Source organism: Sciurus vulgaris, assembly GCF_902686455.1.
Source record: "Sciurus vulgaris genome assembly, chromosome: 8".
Taxonomy (NCBI): Eukaryota; Metazoa; Chordata; class Mammalia; order Rodentia; family Sciuridae; genus Sciurus; species Sciurus vulgaris.
This window is the reverse complement of record NC_136468.1, coordinates 51911513-51935541: the sequence shown is the minus strand read 5'-3', so window position 1 is coordinate 51935541 and position 24029 is coordinate 51911513. Positions and strand designations below refer to the sequence as shown.

Below are 24029 nucleotides of genomic sequence, written 5' to 3'. Positions count from 1 at the left end.
CAAAGTGATACACAGGTGAGACCTCTAACCTCATAATATATGTAGTTTAATCCAGCATTTCTCAAAAGCAAAATGTCAAGCAAAATGTTGATGTAATGTGTGTGTGTGTGTGTGAGAGAGAGAGAGATGAGAGAGAGAGAGAGAGGAGAGAGAGAGAGGAGAGAGAGAGAGAGATTCTTTACCTTAGGACTTGTGGGAGATTTATTAGTCTGAACAAGAATATCCACTAAAGACATAGAGTATGGTTTTGTCCCAAACTTCTGTGAACAAAATTATTTTATAAATCACTCTTAGGGAAGATACTATATTTCACAAAAAAGAATTTGGAAAATGTTGATTCTAATTCATCAGTGGAATACAAGTATTTATACACCTATCATATATATTCTGGTACAGAAAAGCATGTTAAATACTGCGAATGAACATGATGGGCATCCAGAAACCACATTTTCTTTTATAATTTTTGGGAGTGGAAATGTACACATGGTGTTACTCAGTGAAAGTCCAGGGATTTTTGGTTAGATCTAAGACCTACTTTGGCACTTACTGACTTTTGGGACCTTGATTAAATTATTTAACTGCTTTTGAGGTTTAGAGTCTTCGTCTATTAAAAAAGGGTAATAATTAGTATCCACCTAGTATAGTTTAAGTGACACAATGTATGTACACATAGTGTAAATCAATGCCAAGCATGCATGGTAGTTTCTCAAAAATATGTCTTAATCTGTGTTATGATCACCGTTATTCAGCAGACAATTCAAGCCTGTCATCCACCAGCCAGCAACAAAACAAACTCACTTAAAACCTTAAGGTCCCTCAGGCTGCACTTAGAGGATTCACCTGGCTGCTTGTATGTCTGCATATACTTGGCCATATATAATTGGAACTAGATTCAATAATTACCCATATTCAACTCACATAAGCAGTCTGGAGAAACTTCAGAAGATTTGAGAAAGACCGGATAAAGGAGATCATTGATATAAGAAAATAGCTGGAGTGTAATGCTTTACAAACCAATATCAAGGAGAATCAGGTTATGTTCAATGGAAATATTGTTATTACCAAGTTCAAAAGAGTTCATATGTATTTAGTAATTTTTATCTGTGGATCTCAAGCCCATCCACATCCTAAGAAAATAACATATTCTACACTAAAGTTAAATATGCTACTCCACATTTCTCTTCTAATAGATTGTTACCCACTGCCCTCATCACCTCCCCCAAAACTTCCTTCCAAAACATAGGCTTTTCTTGGTTTGTAACCTCTGAACTGGTTTTGATTTTAATAGCTTCCTCTGTATCACACAGGCTTAATGAATGAAATTGTATTGATTTAAAAAATAAATAGAAATTGAGTTTGATTTTTTTTTTAACTTGGAAGACACCTCTCAGAAAATGATTTAAAAAAATTTACAAGGTCTTTTTGGTACAATCTATGAGGGAGACATTACAAAGAATTCTTAAAAAATAAATGGACTATAGTTCCTAAAAATAATGTAGAGAGGGGATATTAAAATAAGCATCCAATGAAATTCAAGCCAAACAAGGCCATATAACCTGAGTCACATCCCTTAATATTTCTAGCTTAGTGTTCTGAATTGTAAACTGGAGAAAAATCTAGTTACTAGATGATCTCTCTGGTCCCTTCCAGTTCTATAATCTGATGAGAATGACATTTCTCCCCCACTTCTTTGTTCTGACTCTGGCTTGCACTCATGAAACTCCTCTAATAAACTTCACCATCCGGTGGAAGATGAACAAACATTAGAAGACAAAACTTCTAATCAAAATGTTTCATTAGAACATCTTTGCAAGCAGTAGATGTCACCTACTCTGAGAACAGAACTGAGTACTCTGTCATGTTCTCTGTGCCCTACCCCTTTGGTGGAGAAGAGGGATTCAGAATGATAGTCATGGTGGTTGCCTAATGCATGTGTGCTTCTTGGTAGTTACTGCCTTAGAATGAATTCACCTTTCACCCTGCCCAGTCACCTAGAATGACCTTGAGAGAATGGAACACAGAACAGAGAAATCTTTACAAGAGGGGAATGATAGAAGAGAGATAACTTGTTAAGATTCTTAGAAATGGGACACTTTCAGCATCAAAGAGGATACTAAAGAAAAAGTTGCAGGGAGCCTGTGGTCCAGGATGCTGGAGGGTAAAATGAATAGTTATTGACTGTGATTGCTCAAAGGTCCTCAGAGAGCACCTGTGCTTCCCAGCCTCCTTTTCAATATTAAGACATATCATGATTTACAGTCAAGGTACACGTAAGGGCATGCCCATGTACATTCACATATAATACCTATTGTGCACTTATTACCTTTAAAAAAACTAGGAATCAGAAGTATTTTAAAATATATACACAGTTTATGAATTTACCAACTATAAATACTTGAAAAATAATATGCATATCTGAGATAAATAGATGTCATTTTTCTTTAACAGATAGATATGGCTGCACATTCCTCAGAGACACCAATATTCATGGTGATAAAATTGGTTGCCCTGTTTGTATGTGCACAATGAATCCCCATCTTAAGTGATGACCTTCATGTGTAGAGGAATGACAAGGACAGCCTGTCCCTCTTTCATAGTCATTCTGGAGCCAGCTTATGTGAGAAAAGATGACCTTCAATAGCTCCCTATTGTCTGCATAATTTGGCTCAGACTTTTTAGTACTCTAAACCTTACTCCCCTATCAAGCCCCAGGCACACTCACCTTTCCTGTCCCCTCCAGCAACTTAAGTGCTTTTGAGCATCTGTTATTTGCACCTCACATCTACCTGCCTCACCTCAGAACCCTCCCATTCCTGTCACCCGAGCTAGTTGCTTCTCTTGTGCTCTTTCAGCGTTGGGGTGCACATTATGATCATGGATTTAAATTTCTGCACCCATTGTACTTTGCCCTCCCCTAAAGTGGGACCATGACTTTTTGATCTTTGTACCCTATCACCTAAGACAGTGCATACAGCATGATGGGTGCTTGGTAAGTACTCTAAACAAATGAATAGGTAAAAGAGGGATAGAAAATAATTACAGAAAAGTATCCTGAGATAGAGTCTAATTGAAGGTCAAAATCCTTAGTAGAATTAATAATTCAATGGCATTTTATTGATAAAACTAAGTCACACAAACCATCATTTAAAATAATCTTACAAGGAAAACAAGAAGAATGTGTCTGCTGGGATGTACAGTGTTGTTAGGGAATTCGAAAGGTACTGTGAGGTTTGCTTTTTGGTCCAGACTGTTTTTTGTTTGTTTATATGTTTGCTTTAAACCGGAGTCTTCAGTTATGTGTACCGGTGAAGATCACGCCGCAGCTCAGCCTGCGAAACCTTAAAGATTCAGGTCCCAGGAGTTCCATCCCCTCTCCCACCCTGCAGGGTTTAGGAAGGCTCCTAGTAGATCTCCAGGGGCTCTGGCTGCTAGCCAGCGAAGCTCTGGCCCGCACCTCCTTTGAGGGTCTCAAAAGCCTCCCCCACAGTCTCGGTCATTGAGTTCTCAAGTTTTTCTCTCTAAAAATGTCACGGATAGTTTTCCTTTGCTTCTGTTTCTGACTTGATTAAAGAAGAAAAAAGAAAGTTTGACTTCAAGAGGAATGATAGTAGCAGAAGGCGCATCTGGCTTTACTTTTTAAATTTCCATCAAAGTTTGTGTTTTGTTGTTGTTTTTCTTCATTGACAGCGATCCCGTGAACTTCTCCTCCGGGGAAATGGCGCGTCCAAAGCCCGCCAAACCCAGCCCGAGAGCTCTACGATTATTGGAGCAATATTTTAAACAAAACCCCGACAGACACAAACTTAAAGAAACTGTGCTCTCCCTAAGTCGGAGGCATGCGTTTCTGATCTCAGCGCCGGGTTTGGCTGTTTTTAACCAGTGTTAAGAGCAGAATTTTAAAACATGAAAATGGATAAAAGAAAAGAAAAGCTAAATCCCGCCGTCCGCCGACTCCTATTCATTATCTCTAGCAGCATATGGGACCATTCTCCTACTTGTCCTCGCCTTTTCTTCCGCAAAAGCAAAAGCATCCAAGCCTGTCCCGCTTCATAGCAAACCCACTCTTTGTGCCTGAGCGGTGCCTGTGCCACCACCACCACTTCCTCCTCCTCCCGCCACCATCTCCCCCTCCTCCTCCCGCCTGCCGCCGGCTTTTGCACTGGCAAGTAGGCGGCTGGCTCCCTTTGCGCCGGAAAGCGGGTGCCGCGATTGGGCGACGGTCCCTGAGCCTCCAGTTCCGCGTCGGTTTCAAGGCTCCTCCCTCCTGGTGAAAGACAGACAGCGGGGCGCCTGGAAACCGGTCGGAGGGCGCGCGAGGGAGAGGAGAGGGAGCGAGTTGAGGGATTGACACAAATGGTCAGGCGGCGGCGGCGGAGAAGGAGGCGGAGGCGCAGGGGGGAGCCAGGGCCGCTGGGCTGCGGAGAGTTGCGCGCTCAACGGGGCCGCGGCCACTAACGCGGCGCAGCCAGCCGGGAGCTAGCGAGCAAAGGGCCAGGAAGGCGGGACGCGACCTCTGCGCGCCCGTGCCACCCGGGCTCTCCCGGCGGCCCGCGCTTCATGAACCGCAAGTTTCTGCGGCGGCGGCGGCGGCTGCGGACGCAGAGAAGCAGCCCGGGGAGCGGGCGGATCGCGGCTCGGGCTCGACGGAGGGCAACCGGCAAGGAGATCTCCTTGGTTGCGGGAGTAGCCGCCGCTGGCGGTGCCACTGCCATTCCCTGCCGAGCGGCGCCAAGAAAGGAGCCCAGAAAGTATGGCTGAGGAGGAGGCGCCTAAGAAGTCCCCGGTCGCCGGCGGCAGCTCGAGCTGGGAACTTTGTGTCGGGGCGCTCCCGGCCCGGCCAGCGGAGGAGGGGAGCGGGATCGCGGGCAGCCACCGCCGTCCCCTAGTTGACCCTGGGCGCTTCGTGCGCCGGCTGTTACTGCTGCTTTGGCTGCTTGAGGCTCCGCTGCTACTGGGGGTCCGAGCGCAGGCGGCGGGCCAGGGGCCCGGCCAGGGGCCCGGGCCGGGGCAGCAACCCCCGCCGCCTCCGCCGCCGCCTCAGCAGCAGCAGAGTGGACAAGCAGTACAACGGCGAGCGGGGTATCTCCATCCCGGACCATGGCTACTGCCAGCCCATCTCCATCCCGCTGTGCACGGACATCTGCGTACAACCAGACCATCATGCCCAACCTGCTGGGCCACACGAACCAGGAGGACGCGGGGCCTCGAGGGTGCACCAGTTCTACCCACTGGTGAAGGTGCAGTGTTCCGCCGAGCTCAAGTTCTTCCTGTGCTCCATGTATGCGCCCGTGTGCACAGTGCTGGAGCAAGCGCTGCCGCCCTGCCGCTCCCTGTGCGAGCGCGCGCGCCAGGGTTGTGAAGCGCTCATGAACAAGTTCGGCTTCCAGTGGCCAGACACGCTCAAGTGCGAGAAGTTCCCGGTGGCACGGCGCTGGGGAGCTATGCGTGGGCCAGAACACGTCGGACAAAGGTACCCCGACGCCCTCGCTACTGCCAGAGTTCTGGACCAGCAACCCCCAGCACGGCGGCGGAGGGCACCGCGGCGGCTTCTCTGGAGGCGCCGGCTCGTCCGAGCGAGGCAAGTTCTCTTGCCCGCGCGCCCTCAAGGTGCCCTCCTACCTCAACTACCACTTTCTGGGGGAGAAGGACTGCGGAGCGCCCTGCGAGCCGACCAAGGTGTACGGGCTCATGTACTTTGGGCCCGAGGAGCTGCGATTCTCGCGCACCTGGATCGGGATCTGGTCGGTGCTGTGCTGTGCCTCCACCCTCTTCACGGTGCTCACGTACCTGGTGGACATGAGGCGCTTCAGCTATCCTGAACGGCCCATCATCTTCTTGTCCGGCTGTTACACCGCGGTTGCGGTGGCCTACATCGCCGGTTTCCTGCTGGAGGACCGGGTGGTGTGTAACGACAAGTTCGCCGAGGACGGAGCGCGAACGGGTGGCGCAGGGCACTAAGAAGGAGGGCTGGCACCATCCTCTTTATGATGCTCTACTTCTTCAGCATGGCCAGCTCCATCTGGTGGGTGATCCTGTCCCTCACCTGGTTCCTCGCGGCCGGCATGAAGTGGGGCCATGAAGCCATCGAGGCTAATTCGCAGTATTTTCACCTGGCCGCCTGGGCTGTGCCAGCCATCAAGACCATCACCATCCTGGCGCTGGGCCAGGTGGACGGCGATTGTGCTGAGTGGAGTGTGCTTTTGTGGGGCTCAACAACGTGGACGCGCTGCGTGGCTTCGTGCTGGCACCCCTCTTCGTATACCTGTTCATCGGCCGTCTTTCCTGCTGGCCGGCTTCGTGTCGCTCTTCCGCATTCCGCACCATCATGAAGCACGATGGCACCAAGACCGAGAAGCTGGAGAAGCTCATGGTGCGCATTGGTGTGTTCAGCGTACTGTACACTGTGCCAGCCACCATTGTCATCGCTTGCTATTTCTACGAGCAGGCCTTCCGGGACCAGTGGGAACGCAGCTGGGTGGCCCAGAGCTGCAAGACCTATGCCATCCCCTGCCCTCACCTCCAGGGAGGTGGAGGCGTCCCCCACACCCACCCATGAGCCCTGACTTCACAGTCTTCATGATCAAGTATCTTATGACTCTGATCGTGGGCATCACGTCGGGCTTCTGGATCTGGTCAGGCAAGACACTCAACTCCTGGAGGAAGTTCTACACGAGGCTCACCAACAGCAAACAGGGGGAGACCACGGTTTGAGACCCGGGGACTCAAGTCCCTTCTCCCTAAAAAACAGGCCCCATGGAATTCATGCCAAGCCTGGTTGCTCGAGGCTTCCTCACTAGACACTTCGCAGCCTCCTTTTAACAACACAGCTCCTGCAAAAGCTGCCGTCCCTGGGGCAAAACGGACAGGAGGGCCCGACTGCCAGAGGGGTGTGGATCGACCTCCCTTGCCCTCACACTCTGGTACCAGGACTGTAACGCTTTTATGATTGTAAATAGCCTGTGTAAGATTTTTGTAAGTATATTTGTATTTAAAGACTACCGATCACGCGTTTTTCTTTTTAAAAATTTTAACCATTTAGGGCGGTTTAACCATTTGAGGCTTTTATCTCTTCCCTTTTCTGAGGACCGCAGAGGAGGTAAAACCGGAGCCCACCAGCCGCGTGCTCCTGCTCATCCTGCGCCCCTCAGTGCTGCGGGTGCACAGGCCTGCTGGGGCGCAGAGCGAGTTCAGCACTGCAGGGTGCGGCCGAGGCTGCAAGGCTGGGGTCACTTCCTGCCGCCTCCTTCTGCCTTTCCCTTCCTTTTCTTGCTTGGGGTGGGGGCTCTTATGGTACAGAACTCCACAAAACTTCCAAATCCGGAGGTGGGCCCCGCCCCCCCCCCCCCCCCGCCAGTTCCAATTCCTCCCTTGTTTAGTGATGGATTGCAAAGTCACGTCCCTTTGACTTTCTGAAGCTCAATTTTTGAGGACCTTCCCCCAACTTCATGGGGACCCATGGATGTGGGCGCTGGCAGTCCCAGCCTCCCTCCACATCCCCTCCAAAGTCCAGACACTCCCTCCTTCCACCTAAGTTGGTTAAAGGATGAGTAAGATAACCAATGCCAAACTTTTTTAAGTCTAATTTTTGATGGATGAGCTCATTTCATTCTCTAGTGTCTAAAACCTGGTATGGGTTTGGCCAGCGTCATGGAAAGATGTGGTTACTGAGATTTGGGAAGAGGCATGAAGCTTTGTGTGGGTTGGGAGAGACTGAAAGTGGGGTGGTGGTTACAAAATGTTAATTCTAATTGCATACTGATGCCTGGCAACCTGCCTTTGAGAGTGAGACAGCCTGCCTTTAGATTTTACCCTTTGGTAAAATGGAAACGTTGAGGTCACCTGAAAGCTTTGTGAAGGAGTGGATCTGTGTTTTCCTTAACAGGACAGTAGCATAAGCAGAATATGAAAACTTGAAGGAGATTTCAGTGTAATGGACTTCCTCAAAATGAAGTACTATTTTCTTATTTTTAATCAAATAATTAGACTTATATCAGAAACTTTAAAATATAAAAGTTGTACACTTCAGCATATTATTATTATTATTCTGAGGGAGGAGCAATCTGCACCACTAATAATAACCTAGTAAGATTTCAGGAGGTAAAAGAGGTGGAATAATTGAGGGGCTTAGCTCCTGAAAACAAACAAAAATATGGGCATGCATGCTAAAGGGAAACCTTGTGCAGATCTATTGCATTAAATCTTGTGTGCTCCTGTTTGGATTTACAAAAATGTGTCAAATGTAAATCTTTCAAAGCCATTTAAAAATATTCACTTTAGTTCTCTGTGAAGAAGAGGAGAAAAAGCAATCCTCTGATTGTATTATTTTAAACTTTAAGAGTTTATCAAAATGCCGGTACTTAGGACCTGAATTTATCTATGATTGTCATCCTAAAATGACATTGCTCTTTGAATTTGGTATGCATTTATTCTGTTCACTATCACAAATCATCTATATTTATAGAGGAATAGAAGTTTATATATATAAATACCATATTTTTAATTTCGCAAATAAAAAAAATCAAAGTTTTGTACAAAATTATATGGTTTTTGTGCCTGAGAATAATAGAGCTTGAACTGTCTGAACTGTCTTTACATTTTATAGTGTTTCATAACCAATCCAACATTATAAAAATTTAGGAATACAATGAAAAAGCGTATCCTTAAACCTTCAATGAGCTTCCAATGCATAACACTATTTGCATTATTGTGATTGACATTTGTGAAGTCCCAAGAAAAGATCTGTTTTACTAAGAGTAGAAATACAAGTCTGCAAATTACTTGTTTATTCAAAGAAAATTATTAAAAAAATAACTAATATTAAAGCTTTTTTTCTTTCAAGGGGTAAATTGACATAACATTTTATAATATGGAGGTTAATTTTTTTAAATCATCACTTTGTCATGGATTTTATGAGGTATTTTCTTATCTTTTTCATGATCTTGGTTATTCCAAAACCATAAACAGGCAATCAATAAATGGTTACTGACTATATGTTTATAGGCATTTTAAAACAGCAGTTGGGTTTATAAGTCTATTTTGTTGTGTGCTTCTGAAGACCTCCATTTTTATATTGTTCAAGGAATCTTCTCCTGAGGAATTTTATAGTTGGTCTACTCTGAGGATTTATATATTGTGCATAAGTACATATATCTATATACACATATGCACATAAGTATACACATTAATTTTTTAAAATAGAAATGCACAATTTACTTGTCATTTCAAAATACAGAAATAGTATTATGAGAAATACAAAATCACAGATGGAAAACTTCAAATACCTTTGGATAAAATTATCTTTATTACATTTTCCAATGAAAAAGATTTCTTTTTTATAAAATAACAATGGACTAAAATTAAGATAATTGAAACAATAGAGTTAGTCTCATGATTAGAAGGCGATTAACTACAGGTCATTGCATTTTTCATTTTATGACAAATTTTTAAAAAACTTAATTGAAAATGTAACATCTGATTTTAAGTAGCAAGGTACAATTTTGATGTTTTTCTGTGACATTAATGTAATATAGTAGATATCTGAGAGGTTTTATTGTATAGATACACACAAAAAATAGTAATTCTTTGGCTAAATTAAAAATGTCTTCTTACTAGATAGTTAAATTAGATAATTTTGGGGAAAAACAAAATTTTAAGACTTTTGGTCTTTAACCAAAGAATAAATGTTGAGCAATCTTACTATAGATGTCCCTAAAATGATGGTACCCATAAATTTGATACATAAAGGTTTTATATGCTGGATTTAAATAGTTTCAGAAGACATTTTTAAGTCACTACCAGGCTTTGTCTTTTAGAAAACAATTTATTTTAAAGTTGTGTGGAATATACAAACCAGTAATATTTATTTATTCATGTTGTTATTTCATTCAATTCTAATGGCAAAATAGGGCTTGCCTGGAAATCATAAAGCTGCTGGAGATATTGTCCCATTAGCATGCTGTTCCCATAACAAACACTATTTTCAGATTTCTTTGCCTATTTTTTTTAAACCAGCTATCCACTGGAGTCAAATTTCCCCCTTACAGTATACTTGAGTTAGCTTTTAGAGTAAATGTATGTGTGTTATGAAAGCTACTTAATTTTTTTTTTTTTCATTTAAACTTTGTGAAGACAAAGAATCATATTTTTTTTATCTCAGAGCCATTCAGTGTCAAACATGCAAGAGAGCTGGACGGGGTTTTTCAGCTTGTCCTGCATAGTCGTTTGTCAGCCTGAGTTTACAGTCCTGGTCCTTTTGTCTCCACTGTGAGTACCAAAGCCTTCCACTGTGGTTGGATTATTCCTAAAGTCCAGGTTTAACAAGGAAAGGAAACCATGATGAAGTGTTAGTGGCCAGTTAAGAAAAAAATAAACTAAATCAGTCATCATTTCAGGACTGGGGTGGCTTCAGATCACTTTCTTGATGCCATTTTTCAACCCTGATACACATTTTTTTAAGCCTTCTTATTTAGTGTGTGTTTATGTTCAACTTCAGCTACTTTTGCTTTTATGGCTTTCTAATTCATCTATGGGCTACAGGCCAAATTTTATGTAATATGCATGCAATTAATTGAAACCAGTGGTATGAGATCAAATACCCTTAATACAGATCTGATTACAATATTCTATTAATGAGGATTCAAGAGATTAGAGACAAAAGGTGGTCGTTACATATGTGTCTAGAGGTGGGCACTAGTGATGTTGTCACTGAATATTTCACAAAATAAACTAATCTTAAAGTCTTGCACAGTTAACCTGTAGGAGCCAAAGTAAGACATGGATTATATGTGAGAATTCTCTAGTTACATGACTAAAAAGAGATTGTAATGCTACCTTAAATTCAAGGCTTTTATTCAGGTCTTTACATTTAAAATGGGGTCTTACAAAGGAAGTGCCAAACAGGGTAAAATATATTTTGATGACTTCCAAGATATGTATCTATATCCTGAACTGCTGGCAGATGCTATGCCAAGAGCCATTAAAAACAGAAAAACAGAATCTGAGTTTTGATCACAACTTAAAATTACCTTAAAATTTGGGGCTTAATGCTTTGGGAGTCTGAGAAAGGAGGATTGAAAGTTCAAGGCCAGCTTCAACAACTAGTGAGACTCTGTCACAAAATTTAAAAAAATAAAAGAACTGGGGTTCTAGATCAGTGGTAAAGCACCCCTGAGTTAAATCTCCAATACCAAAATTTAAAAATAATAAAATATTGGGAGCTTAAAGTTTTATTTGCTTTGTTTATACCTTTTTATAAAGGATATGTTAAACCATAAGAGATTATAGTGACAAACAACTTGCTTAGAATCTGGCAATTAATGCAGTCTCTAATTTTCCTAAGTTTTATCATCTGAGGCATAAGTGTCTCCATACCATTACAGAATCAAGTTATAAGCATGACTCAGAGTATAATCTCAGCAAACTGGAGGCTGAGGCAGGAGGATCAGGATCTCAAGTTCAAGGCCAGTCTGGGGAATTTAGCAATACCATATCTCAAAATAAATTAAAAGGGCTGGGGATGTGGTTTAGTGGTGGAGAGCTTACCTAGCATGTGCAAGGACCTGGGTTGATCCCCAGTTCTGGAAAAAAACAAAACAAACAAAACAAATAAAACAGAGTCAAGTTTCTATTTAGCACTTCCTTTGGGGACTTTTGTTTATAGGTTGATTTGGAACCCTAAATAGGTCAAATAAAATGATTTCTCATAGAAATATTCTCATACAATGAAATGAATCGGCTGAAGTAACAATCTAAAAGTAAGTGCTAAAATAAATATATAATAAGTATTCTGTGGGTCATATACATTTTATGAATCAAGCAGATTCTTAAGTTGTTTAAAAAATAAGATACTATTTTTCTGTAGAGATTTCTCTAAATGAATCCTTTTTATTTTAAGATGGTAGTATTCTAAAGAGGTGTCATGAAGGATAAAATCAAACAACACAGCAATAACTTCAGATATCACTGATTAGTTGAATGGAATATTTGCATAATATTCTAAAAGCAAAGTATTACAATAGTACTGATTTGTACATTTTATACATGCATGTTATTTTTTTAAAGTAAAATTGACATTTAAAACAAGAATTTCAAGTTTTTAAATTATGCATATTTCATATAAAGATATCCAGAAATTTCATTTCTAGGATAAACTTTCAAAACATGTTCATAGCAATACAGTGATTAACATCAAAAGAATTGCTATTGCTGCTTAGAGATAGTTTCTATGGCTCGGATTCCTTTTCTTTCCTTTTTAAAAACCAAGTATCCTCTAATTTGTGGATATCTCCATGTTTCAGATCTCAATACCTGTTTGAATTAAATTTGCAGGGGAATAACTGCAAGATCCCCCCATAGACAAAGTGTAGCCTTTATTTCCTTTCAAGTTGGCAGTGTGTCCTTGCTTAAATGAAGCACTTGGCGACAGGCTGTTCGCTTGCCCTTGGAAATGCTTGTCTTCATGATGCACGCAGCAAATACCTGGAAGTCATACAGGCTGGTTAGATGCATAGTCCAAATGCCATGTGCTACTTGATTGTCATAGGGATTTTTTTTTTTTTTTTCTTAAAAAGACATAGGGACTATTCTTCACCTTATCTTTTGAACACTTGGAAAGCATTTTTAAAAGTGAACTTCAACAAATACTGTGTCAAAAACATAATTTCTCAGGTAACGTGACCAACCATCCAGATTTTTCCAGAAGAGAGGGGTTTCTTGGGATGTAAGACTTTTAAGTGATAAAACCACGAAAGTCGCTAGTGAATAGGGATGGTTGGACACTATCCCGTGAATTAAACTGTACTCCCATAAAATAAAAATCTACACATTGGTCACTGGTCTAGTTTTTAAAGTATTTGACTGTGGTTGTAGTGGTTTTTTTCATGACCAGATGGGAAATCAGTGAGCATAGCCTTTTGTAACTGGTCTTCACAGTAAATACCAATCAATAGAAGTAGAGTGGAACATGAAGATATAATAGAATAAGACACACTGGATATCGTGGCCACTCTGACTTTAGCCTTGGCCTATTGAAGATATGGGGCATAGGGTACAGGTAGGTCTATCTGGCCACTGAACTCTCTTCTTGCTACTCATGAAATTGGGCTAAATTGCTATTTTTTAGAAAAGATTCCCTTGAAATGAATAGTTTTTGTTTTTGTTTTTTTAAATTGATGTTAACACCTACCAGACTGTAAGGAATGATTAGTTTTGTTTTTTTTCTCCCCCATACTAGGAACTGAACTCAAGGGCACTCAACACTGAGTCACATCCAAGGTCCTATTTGTATTTTATTTAGAGACAGGGTCTCACTGATTTGCTTAGTGCCTAAATTTTGACATCAACACTGATTTTATAGTCATACCCTTTCTCAGAGGGTAAATAGTGTTGTACCCAATTCTTTTCCCCCAAAATGAAAGTTGTATTTATAAGAAGAAAAGGAATTAAATTAGGTCTTGAAAATTCTACTGTGATTATTGAAAATTGTAGAATGCAGAGTATGAGCTGTGCAGTCCACGCCTTCTCATTTCTACATGAAGCTCTTTAATCAGAAACTGTCCCCTCTACCTACTTCCACGTCATCCTTCTTGTAAATGCACATGTAATTTCACTGCCCTTATTGAAATCACAACACTATTCTTAGTATCTTTTAAACGCAATGTAAATGAGTTTTTAAAATACGAAGCAATATAATTACTTCGGTTTTCAATGGCCACCTGTCCTCTGACTTTACACTACACTTGGGTCTCCTGGACGTACCCAGTTTTTATTTTCCCAGACTCTGGTTAAACTGGAATCAGTGATGTAGCGGCTACATAACTTGCATGGAGCTAAGTCCTACTTAGAAGAAAGAAAGCCTTGTTTGAGAAAACTGGTATAGGGCAAGAAATCTGTTCCAGCTGTGTTTGTAGGTCAGAGTATCTTAAAGTATGTTCTAGGTCCAAATGTGGCAATTCACAGGTAGACATTCTGAACTGAGGACCTTCACAGATGGTTAAGGGTTGTCCCAGGAACTGTTGGTTCATTTGTTCATTGATGAGGTTGGAGTATAAATAAGAGCAACTTGTGGGTGGTTCTTGTCCCAAAGGCAGATAGGCTGGGGTCATTTGGCATTGGAAGGGGGGGGGGCGGGGAAAGAGAGGCAAAATGAAAACCAAAGTCAACTACTCTTTCCTGGGGCTGGCCCTGGCAGCAGTGAGCAGAGGAGTGGAATGGAAACATCTCTCATTTTAAATAGGGTCATAACCCCAGATCAGAAATATAACTTTCGTCCTCCTCCTTTAAAAAAGAAGTCAATTTCAAGATAATAAGGAGCTATACAGAGGAGTTGAATATCATCTTGGAAAGAATGTTGGACTTAGAAGACCTGGACTGAATCCCAACCAGTTCTTAGCCTCAGATCTGTTTATCTAAAATGAGGATAACAATTTTTTATTAATTCACATGACTTTTGGGAGGGTTAAAGAAATAGAGTATATAATGCCATTTTTAGTACAAATGAATCATCAGCAAATCTTATTCTTCTCCACCCTGCAGAATAATTTTGCCTCTTCTTTGTCTATTTTTCTCTCCCCAACCCTTCCCTCTCTTTTCTCTTTCCTCTCTTCCCTCCTTCTATAGTCCACTGTTATCACTGATGGAAATTGAAAAAGCATGACACAAACTAATGCCATATTTTTTCCTGCGTCCTCTTTTCAGGCTAAGTATGTTTTATAAGACTTAGTCACATAAAGATTAAGTGAATTTCTATGCATTCATGCATTCTTTGGGATATACTATTTAAATTCAATTTCTTTATGGATGCTAACAATTCTGAACTAATTGGCAGTTTACACACCAGGTTAACAAAGCAACAGCTCTTTGAGGTCACCCTACTTCACGCCAGGAAGGGAATCATTATTTCCTTTAGAAATATACTTCTCTAGTTGTTTGATAACTAACTGAACAATTTCAGGAGTCCTTTGTTAGGTCCTTGTTGACTATATTTCTAAATAGAACTTATTCAGTAGCAGTTATAAAACATTCCATTGATACTAGTGAAATGTACTGAATGTATTTGGTGCATGAAGTTGAGCAGGATTGAGGACTTTCATGGAAGAAGTTGTTGGTAATTTCATTATTTTCTCATATAGAAAGAGCAGCTCCCCATTTTGGTTCCTTGGTTGCCCCATGGCCTGGTGTATTAGTTTTCTATTGCTGTTGTGATAAATTGCCGTCAACTTAAAAGCACACATTTATCATTTTATAGTTCTATACACATGAAGTCTTACACTTATCTCTTTGGGGCTAAAATCAAGGTGCTGGGTTGTTGTTTCTTTCCGGAGGATATAGGGCAGGTCCATTTCGTTTGCCTTTTCCATACCCAACCCTTGCTCATCCATTTCCTCCATCTTCAAAGCCAGCAATATTGTGTCCAGTCTTTCCTCTCACTAATTATTTCTAGTAGTTCTCCTCCTTTAAGGACTCATGTAATTAGATCAATGGGGTAATCTTCCTATTTCAGATTCCTTAAACTTAATTCCATCTGCAAAGTCCCTCTTGCCATTTAACATGTCCCAAGTTTCAAGGATTATAGTGTAGACATCTTGGGGAAATCATCATTCCACTCTGCACATCTGTAGTTAGTGGTTGAAAATTAGGAGATTTTTCTTTTAGAATTACTCCTACTACATTCTTTATAATTCCACTTAAGGAAAACTGTCTTCCTGAATTTCTCCCAAAGTAGGTTTTTGTCAATGGTCAATTCCTCATTGGTTTCCCCTCCACCTTTACCCTATTTTCTCATAAGAAGTTTGCAGAGCAGTCACAATACTCTAAAGGATTTGTTTATATTCCAGATGTCATCTTGCTTTTTCACTTCATTGCTTCATATTCCCTTGTTCCTATCCTTTTTGCTGCCCATTGTCTTTTCAATAAATATCTTTCTAGATTCATGTTTTGCGTGTGTCCCAGAAATAGGTCAGAAAAGATGGTGATTGACTAACGTCAACTCTCTTCTCCAATGTAATCACTCTTTTTCTTTTTTTTTAACTACAGATAATATAACTGTGGTGTTCATCAGAAACACATCTGTCAGGTGATTGCATTTTTGCCCTATGGTGAGGGACTGGATATAAGAGACAACATAGTTCATCTCACTTCTGATTAATCCAATATGTATTTCTAGCTGTGATTATTTATTTCAAGTTTTATTAAGTTAACATGATGTTTATAGAAGAAAATTTTTTTCTCTCACAATCTTTAAACATTTTGTCAAAAAAGAAAAAAAAATTCCGACTGCCTGGGTCGCATTTTATACAAATTCAGATAATGAATACGCCTGCCCTAGTTTAAAATGTTATGTTGACATTTTTGGAGAAGAAATTTTTCTAGCATTACAAATGCATCATTAAAATGTTCTCTAAAGTGTAATATTTAATCTACACTAGACTCTGACTGCAAAAGTTTTTCTATGTAGACCATTATGGTTAAAAGTATATGTTCTCCTCCCATGTACATATAAATTTGGCTGTGAAAATATGCCTTTTTCAGCAACTATTTAAGAAGAAGGATTTCAAATGTTCATAGCTATCTTCCAAATGCATTATTTTCAAGCATATGAATTCATAAGGATTATAGAGATATAGCAGAATTTCTAGAACATATACAAAGTTATCTTCCAATACTTCTACCATTTATCTTCTTTTAAAATTTTATATAATTTATCTTCTTTGTGCTTTTTCCCCAAGTGGGAATAATTTGGGAATAGACCAGAGGTCACTTGAATGTAGTAATGGCTCTATAAATAAAGAAGATGTGTTTTAATAATAAATAATACACAACTTATAGAACCAAGTTGAATTAATGAAGGAGTGTAAGGTATATTTGAAGATCTTAAATAAGACAGGTTATAAGGAATCCTCATTCGATGCTAACTAAAATAAAACCGGATGATCCTCAAGATATACAGTATTTATCAGAGATGGCAGTGGATTACTAGGAATTCTTAAAATTGGATGTGAATAAGAATCGCCCAGGGAGCTTGTTAAATATGAAGAAGATTTCTGGCCTCATTTTCAGAGATTCTGATTTTGTTGGCCAGGGGAGGGATTCATGTTCTTGAGTTTCTCTGAAACACTGGGATAAAACACAACTTCAAGACAAATCCCTAGTGATGCCTCCCACCTGCAACCCCTTATAAAGATGCTGCATGCAGAACCTTAAGACTATGAGAACCAGTGTTTTAGTTCAGAAGGGAGCAGACCTGTCCTGCCTGTCCCATTTGTCCCTAAGGGAACAATTCAGAAATAGCAATAGTTCTAGCGTGGTGTGCTCCTCTCCAAGGCCAGTAAGGGGTTTGCCCAGGACTGAAGCGATTTTACCTTTATTTATTTATTTTGTTTTGTTTCGAAAGAGGGAGGTTTAATTCCACAAGTAGAGGTTAACTTAGAGTTCTTTCTTGGCTTAGAAGACCTGTGGAAGAGAATCAGTTAACTAATGGCTAAGGAAGGAAGAGGGAAGAATACAGATCTCTCTTGCTTATTTGGGGCTTCTGATAGTGGCCTCAGAGAGGGAGTCAGTGCAGCAGGTGTAGGCTTGATAGGCTGACAGAGGAAGGACTTCAAAAGGCTCCCTGTCCACCCCCCTATGGGGGCTGTGCTTTTACTGGAACTGCTATTGGCAGAGTTGTGCAGGGAGACTTCTCAGGCACCTAGCTTTTCATCCTTTCAGAGCGTTTTGTTTGTTTTAGGTGTTTAATACAACTGGCTTCTTGGAAGGCCCTTCCTTCCCAGGGAATTCGCTAATCAAGGTACTACTTTATTTATTTCCATAAACAAATCATTATGAAAGAGCAATTCATTCATTAGCTAAGAAATGTGATCATTTCCACTGTTGTACCTGAGAGCTTCAAAGCACTATTGTTGTTGTTCACATCAATTAATCCAGGTAACTGGGAAATGTGAGGAAGACAGGACTGAACTATATCCCAACTGATTCTACAAGATAAAAAACAAAATCCAAACCTAAGATATTTAAACTCATGTGTCTTATGCTTCTTAAGAACATGAATTCTTTGCAGGAGAAGAATCACTGTAAAGATCATCAAATCTTTTCAGAATGAAATAGTTTTATTCCACAGAATTTACTGTGGCATGGGAAGGGTCAAGCAGCCTCCTCCTCTGTACTGTAGAATATTTGAGAAGAAATTCCTCTTCCAGGTATGTAGGATGCCCTGTTAGCCTCTAGCTAGAGAACAGGGAAACAATTCTTCACAGTTTTTATTTTAAAATGCTTATGTGAACAAATATCTTACACATTATTACGTAAACATTTTAATAATAATATGCAAACTGAATAGTCTAGGTAAAAGGTAGATGTTGAATTTCAAAGATAAATATTTATTAGTTCTAATTAATTTCCTGTACATAGTCTTAATGCTTAACTCACAGGACAGTTCATGATTACTAAAAAAAAAGAAAGTTGGTTATTAGATGGTATTTAGCAGCCATTCCTTCCAAATAACAGATTGTGTGAACTTCAAGGCTCAGGTAAGTGCATTTTTAATGAGGACTTTAAAGAAAGTTACAATGGAAATCATCTGCATTCAGTAGAGATGGTGGATGTGATCATCCAGTGAATCCTTTGCAGCAAAGTGAAGTTGATCTATCCTCTGCTTGTTCCACCTGCCCCAACTAATTCTTCAAGTGGTTTTTATTTTTTGAGCTATATTTATTTTTATTGACATATAATTCATATACCACAAAATTCACCCTTTTAAATATTAAATTTCAGCAATTCTTAGTACTTTACAGAATTATACAATCCTCACAACTACCTAATTTCAGAATATTTTATGACACCAATAGGAAACCCTGACCCACTAGAAAACACTTCTCCTTCCCAATTGCCTAGCAACTACTAATTTGCTTTCTGTCTACACAGATGTGCCTATTCTGGCTTTATCATAAGAGGATCATATATATGGCTTTTGTGTCTCACTTCTTTCACTTAATGTTTTCTAGGCTTATTCATGTTTTAGCATATGTCAATATGTTATTCCTCTTAAAAATTTATTAGTGCATTTTAGTTATGCATAATAGTGGGGCTCATTTTGAGATATTCATAATTCTTATAACATAGTTTTCTCCATTTTGTTTTTCCTTTATTATGACCAAATAGTATTCCTTTGTGTAGATAGATTTGCCACATTTTGCTTATTTATTCATCAGTGAATGAGTAGTTGGGTCATTATCACTTAGGGCATTTATTAATAATGTTGCTATGAACATTTGTGTCCAAGTTTTGTATGGGTATATATTCTTGATTCTTTTGCATATTTTATAAGATGCAGTGCTAGCTTATATAGTGACTGTTTAATTTTTTTTGAGAATCTGCTAAATTGTTTCAAGAAGCTACTTAAATCACTTTATGTTCCCACCCACAATGTATGATGGTTTCAGTTTTTCCACATCCTTGTCAACAGGTATTATTGTCCATTTTTTCATTATAATTATTTTAAAATGTTTTTATTAGTGTATTATAGTTATACATAATAGTGGGGTTCATTTTGACCTATTTATACATGCCTGGAATATAATTCGCTTCTTTTCAATCTCTAGTACTTTCCCTCCTCTTCTCTCTCCATTTCCTTTCCTCTATTCTACTAGTCTTTCTTCTATTTATTTATTTTTATTGGTGCCTTGTAAATATACATGAAGGTGGAATTCACTGTGATATACCATGTGTGCTCATAGAAGAATTTCATGCCTTAATTCCTCCCTTTTCCCATCCTCCTCCATTCTCCTTGATCCCTTTGTATGGGTCCCCTTTCTATTAGAGCTATTTTAATGAGTGTATAATGTATCTCACTATGGTTTTATTTGCATTTCATTTCTTTTCAATATTTGGAGTTGATTCAATGGTGGAAAAGGAAGTGCATGATAGTTTTCATGACTCTGAATAAACTGAAAAAGGAAGGTGACTTTAGAAGTAGATCCAAAGCTTACCAATTTATTTGTTCTTTTGGTACTGAGGATTGAACCCAGGAATTCAACTACTGAGTCACATCCCCAGCCCTTTTTCATATTTTATTTAGAGACAAGGTCTCACTGAGTTGCTTAATGCCTCACTAATTTGCTGAGGCTGGTTTTGATCTCTCAATCTTCCTGCCTCAGCCTCCTGAGTCACTGGGATTATAGATGTGCACCACCAAGCCCGACTTACCTATTTTTTAATATATCACTCCATTAATAAAAAATAATTCATATGACTTGTCAAAATTTGTAGTATAACATAGTTGTAGAAAAATGAGTGTTGGATGAATGGGAGACACAGGGAAGATAGCTTATAATGTGCCATGGTCACAATGTAAGGTTTTGAATACCAACCAAATGTGGATTAAAATTTTATCTCTGAACTTCCTACGAGCCAAAATAAAGTGACCAGTTGCAAAATCCATTGTAATGTTCATAAGATTAAAAACAAGTGAGAGCCAGGCTTGGTGGCACATGTCTGTAATCCCAGCAACTCAGGAGGCTGCTAGAGGAGGATTTCAAGTTTGAGGTCAGCCTCAGCAACTTAGTGAGACCCTGTCTCAAAATAAAAAATTAAAATGACTGGGGATATAGCTCAGTGGTAAAGCATCTCTGGGTTAGATCCCCAGAATCAAAAATAAAAAAATAAATGAATTGGAAAAGAAAAAAGAAAAAAAAGTTAGAATCTTTTATTTACCATTGAAGAGTCATTTTTATTCCCTGCATGATCTCTCCAACGCCAAGGGGACCCCAAATCTGTTTCTGTTTTCTTTGGTACAGTGGATTGAACACAGGTGTACTTTACCACTGTATTATGTTCCTAGTTCTTTTTATGTTTTATTTTAGGACAGGGTCTCACTAGTTGCAGAGACTCGTAATGAATTGCTCGGATTGGCCTCAAACTTGCTATCCTCCTGTCTCAGCCTCCCGAGTTGCTGGGGTTATAGGTGAGTGCCACTGGCCAGTCTAGGGGACCCTTAATCTTGATACTCTTCTTCATAATGCTAACAATTTCAGATGGTTGAACAGCTGAAATCAGCCTCTCACTTCCATGTATTAGTACCATGTCTCTGGAACTTTCCAGAAAATATGTTTCTTTGCCCCTTTGACCGCCCCTCCCCCAGAGCTGCTTTCGAACCCTTTCTATGCACTCCAGGAACATTGTTCATTGTTATAAAGCTTGCCACACCTGATGTAATAACTTGAATAATTATCTCTCTGTCTTACCAGTCTTCAATTTCTGTTTTACTCAATATGTCAAGTTTAGTACATTGCCTGGTTGAAAGTTTATTTGAGCCATATCTACTTTAGACCAATCATAGAATATCAGTAAGTATTATGTTCTTTTGTGTGGTTCCAATATTGGGTCAGTAACCAAAAAGAGTCCTGAGGAACTCCCTCGAAGTAGCAAGAGACCTTTTTCAGGAAAAATCGAGGCAGTTGGTGGGCCAAATTAGTTATCTGAAGGGGCCAATTCTGGTCTAATCAAATAATGAAGTAATCAAATAATGACTTAAAGTCAGCAACATTTAAAATCTCCCCAAACACAGACTATTGTATAATTGTCTGTCAATAAACAAAATATTAATGTAACCCTTCCAAGGTTTATTACTATTTGTTGTCCTGAAACTTGTATGTGCCTCTCGTCTGCGATGCTAAATCACTTGGGGGTACCTCAGACACTATTCAAGAGGTTTCATTCCTGAAGTACTAAAAGGATCTTATTAGAAGACACACCCGAAGGAGGTCCCACCGCAGAGAGTCTAGGGAGAGTGTTATGATAAGAATCCAGTATAATTTGGTTTTTAAAAATTCTACTCTGCAAGACATCTTCATGATATAAATATTCCTAATTAGCACAGAATTTCAGTTCCTTCATACAAAACGCTGCTGTGCAATTTAAGGCTGTTTAAAATTGTCTTAACTCGTCCCATTTGGCAAACTAAAGCAGGTCTTAGGAAATAGGGAGCTGTAGTATTACGCCGGCAGGTTTGGGAGCGCCGACCAGATCTGAGGGAGCCTTTTCATTGACCTGACATTGAATTCTTACCTTTGACTACATTATCAGGACGTGGCAGCTGGCTACAGGGTAAATAGCAAGAGAAAATTCTGGAATACCAAGACAGAAAAATGTAAGAATTAGAAAATTATCAAAATTGAAAGCTTTCAGATAGGCTGCTTAGAACATGTTCATATAACAGTTTTTTTTAAAATGTAGATTTTTCCATTAGCAAAAGCTGAAGAGGTGAAAACATAGTTCCTATATGCCTGTTTCCCATTGGTTACATGCCGTAATAAAACATGTCTCTATTTCCTGAATCCTTTCAATACTTTTAGAATTTTGACATTTGTATTTGTATTCTATCAAAAAGTTAAAAATATGAAGGATTTATTGTAAGTCCAGGGCTTTACTTTTTGAATGAGTACAGCAGGTTTTAAGGATTCATATGCACATGGCGTGGAGTCCATGCTATCACATTGTCCTGTTCTTTAGAAATACACAGTTGAAAAGGGTCATCATTCAATAAGAGAGGAGTTCCCCCCCCCACTTTTCTCCCACCACCATAAGAAAAGGAAATAAATAAATAAAATAAGAAAATGAACAGAGAGTACACTAATAGAACATCACAGGAGCCAGGCACAGTGGAACATGCCTGTAATCCCAGCAGCTAAGGAGGCTGAGGCAGGAGGATCACAAGTTTAAAGCCAGCCTCAGCAATTTAGAGAGACCCTAAGCAACATAGTGAGACCCTGCTTCAAAATAAAAAATTAAAAAAGGACTGGGGATGTGGGGGTTTAATCCCTGGTACAAAAACATGAAAAAATGAAGATAAAGAGGACCAAGAATAGATTTTACATGACTGTGTATGGCCAATGAGATCACACTGAGATTCAAACATGCCTGCATATCTAGAGCATGGCCAGAGTTCTCTTTTAATGAGGACCAAGACATCATTTGAGAAACAACTCACTTCAGGTCAGAGTCGAACCCTCCTAGCTTGGTGGAAGATTAGCACCCAGTTTCAGAAGTAGGATTTATTCTAAGTCCAAGGTACATGCATCTATTCCCATGGAATCGTGCCTAAAACCTACTAAGAAGGCAGCCTGAGAATGAACAGGACAAGTGCCACTTTCACAAACATCTGCAGATACTGGTAGCATGCTGCACCACTGGACTGACAAAGCACACCACAGAGAGCCGTGTCCTATTTCATTGGAGAATTCGCTGTGATTCTGTGAAACTGAAAGATTTGTCTCATCGGCAACCTCAGTGATTCCAGTGCATTTGGTTCACTGGAGTTACGTGTTACCTGCATGCGGGGTGCAGGTGGGGCCAATGGGAGCAGCAGAGGGGTTATGGGAGTGATTTCAGAGTAGCTCCATGGAAGCTGCAAGCTTCAGAAGCAAATCTCAGGAAGGGGAAGATGATGGGCATCGTTATCAAGGCCATGAAGATCACGTTCTTGAGCAGGGGAGACACCTGTCAGAGCTCTTGAAATTAGGGGGTGAGGGTGATTTTGAACATAGGCTGAGTTAACAATAGTTGAGCCTACTGTGTGAGTTGTGAATAGGAAGATATAACTTATCATCCAAACAGGGATGGCTTTGAGAATAAGGGGTTTTCTAACCATAATTCTACCAAGACAATAGTAAACCATATCCTGGAAAAATTGAAATGTGCTTTCACTTTCAACAGTTAGTTTTGTAGTGTGGGCAGTTTTATCCTGTGCACACATTGTTTTTTTATTAGAATAATATATACAATTATGGAACTTACATGAAGAAAGGGAATGGGTCTCACATGAGTGACATGGCAGAGATAGAAGCATAACATTTACATTGGTATGATGACCCTAGTCCCTCCTGTTTTCCAACCACACATAACAGTCTGGAAGATTATATCTGTAAATTATTCACCACGCACTGGCAAAGCAGCCAACCTTGTTCAGCATGGTCACACTCCCCAACACTTCTAGATATTTGATTTTGTCTTTTTGCTGAGATAGTAGACTTCCAAGG

The 24029-nt window shown here is 40.0% G+C and overlaps 1 protein-coding gene across 1 annotated transcript; it reads left to right on the top strand.

Annotated features, from left to right (window-relative positions):
- Window positions 1-4198: 4198 nt before the first annotated feature.
- On the top strand, window positions 4199-11592 carry FZD1 (frizzled class receptor 1). The gene is given in 12 exon segments (XM_079149345.1): window positions 4199-5059; window positions 5061-5141; window positions 5143-5202; window positions 5205-5423; window positions 5425-5940; window positions 5942-5971; window positions 5973-6179; window positions 6181-6198; window positions 6200-6272; window positions 6275-6315; window positions 6317-6533; window positions 6536-11592. Coding segments are annotated over 12 exon segments (1947 nt in total). The 5' UTR covers window positions 4199-4750; the 3' UTR covers window positions 6712-11592.
- Window positions 11593-24029: the final 12437 nt, after the last annotated feature.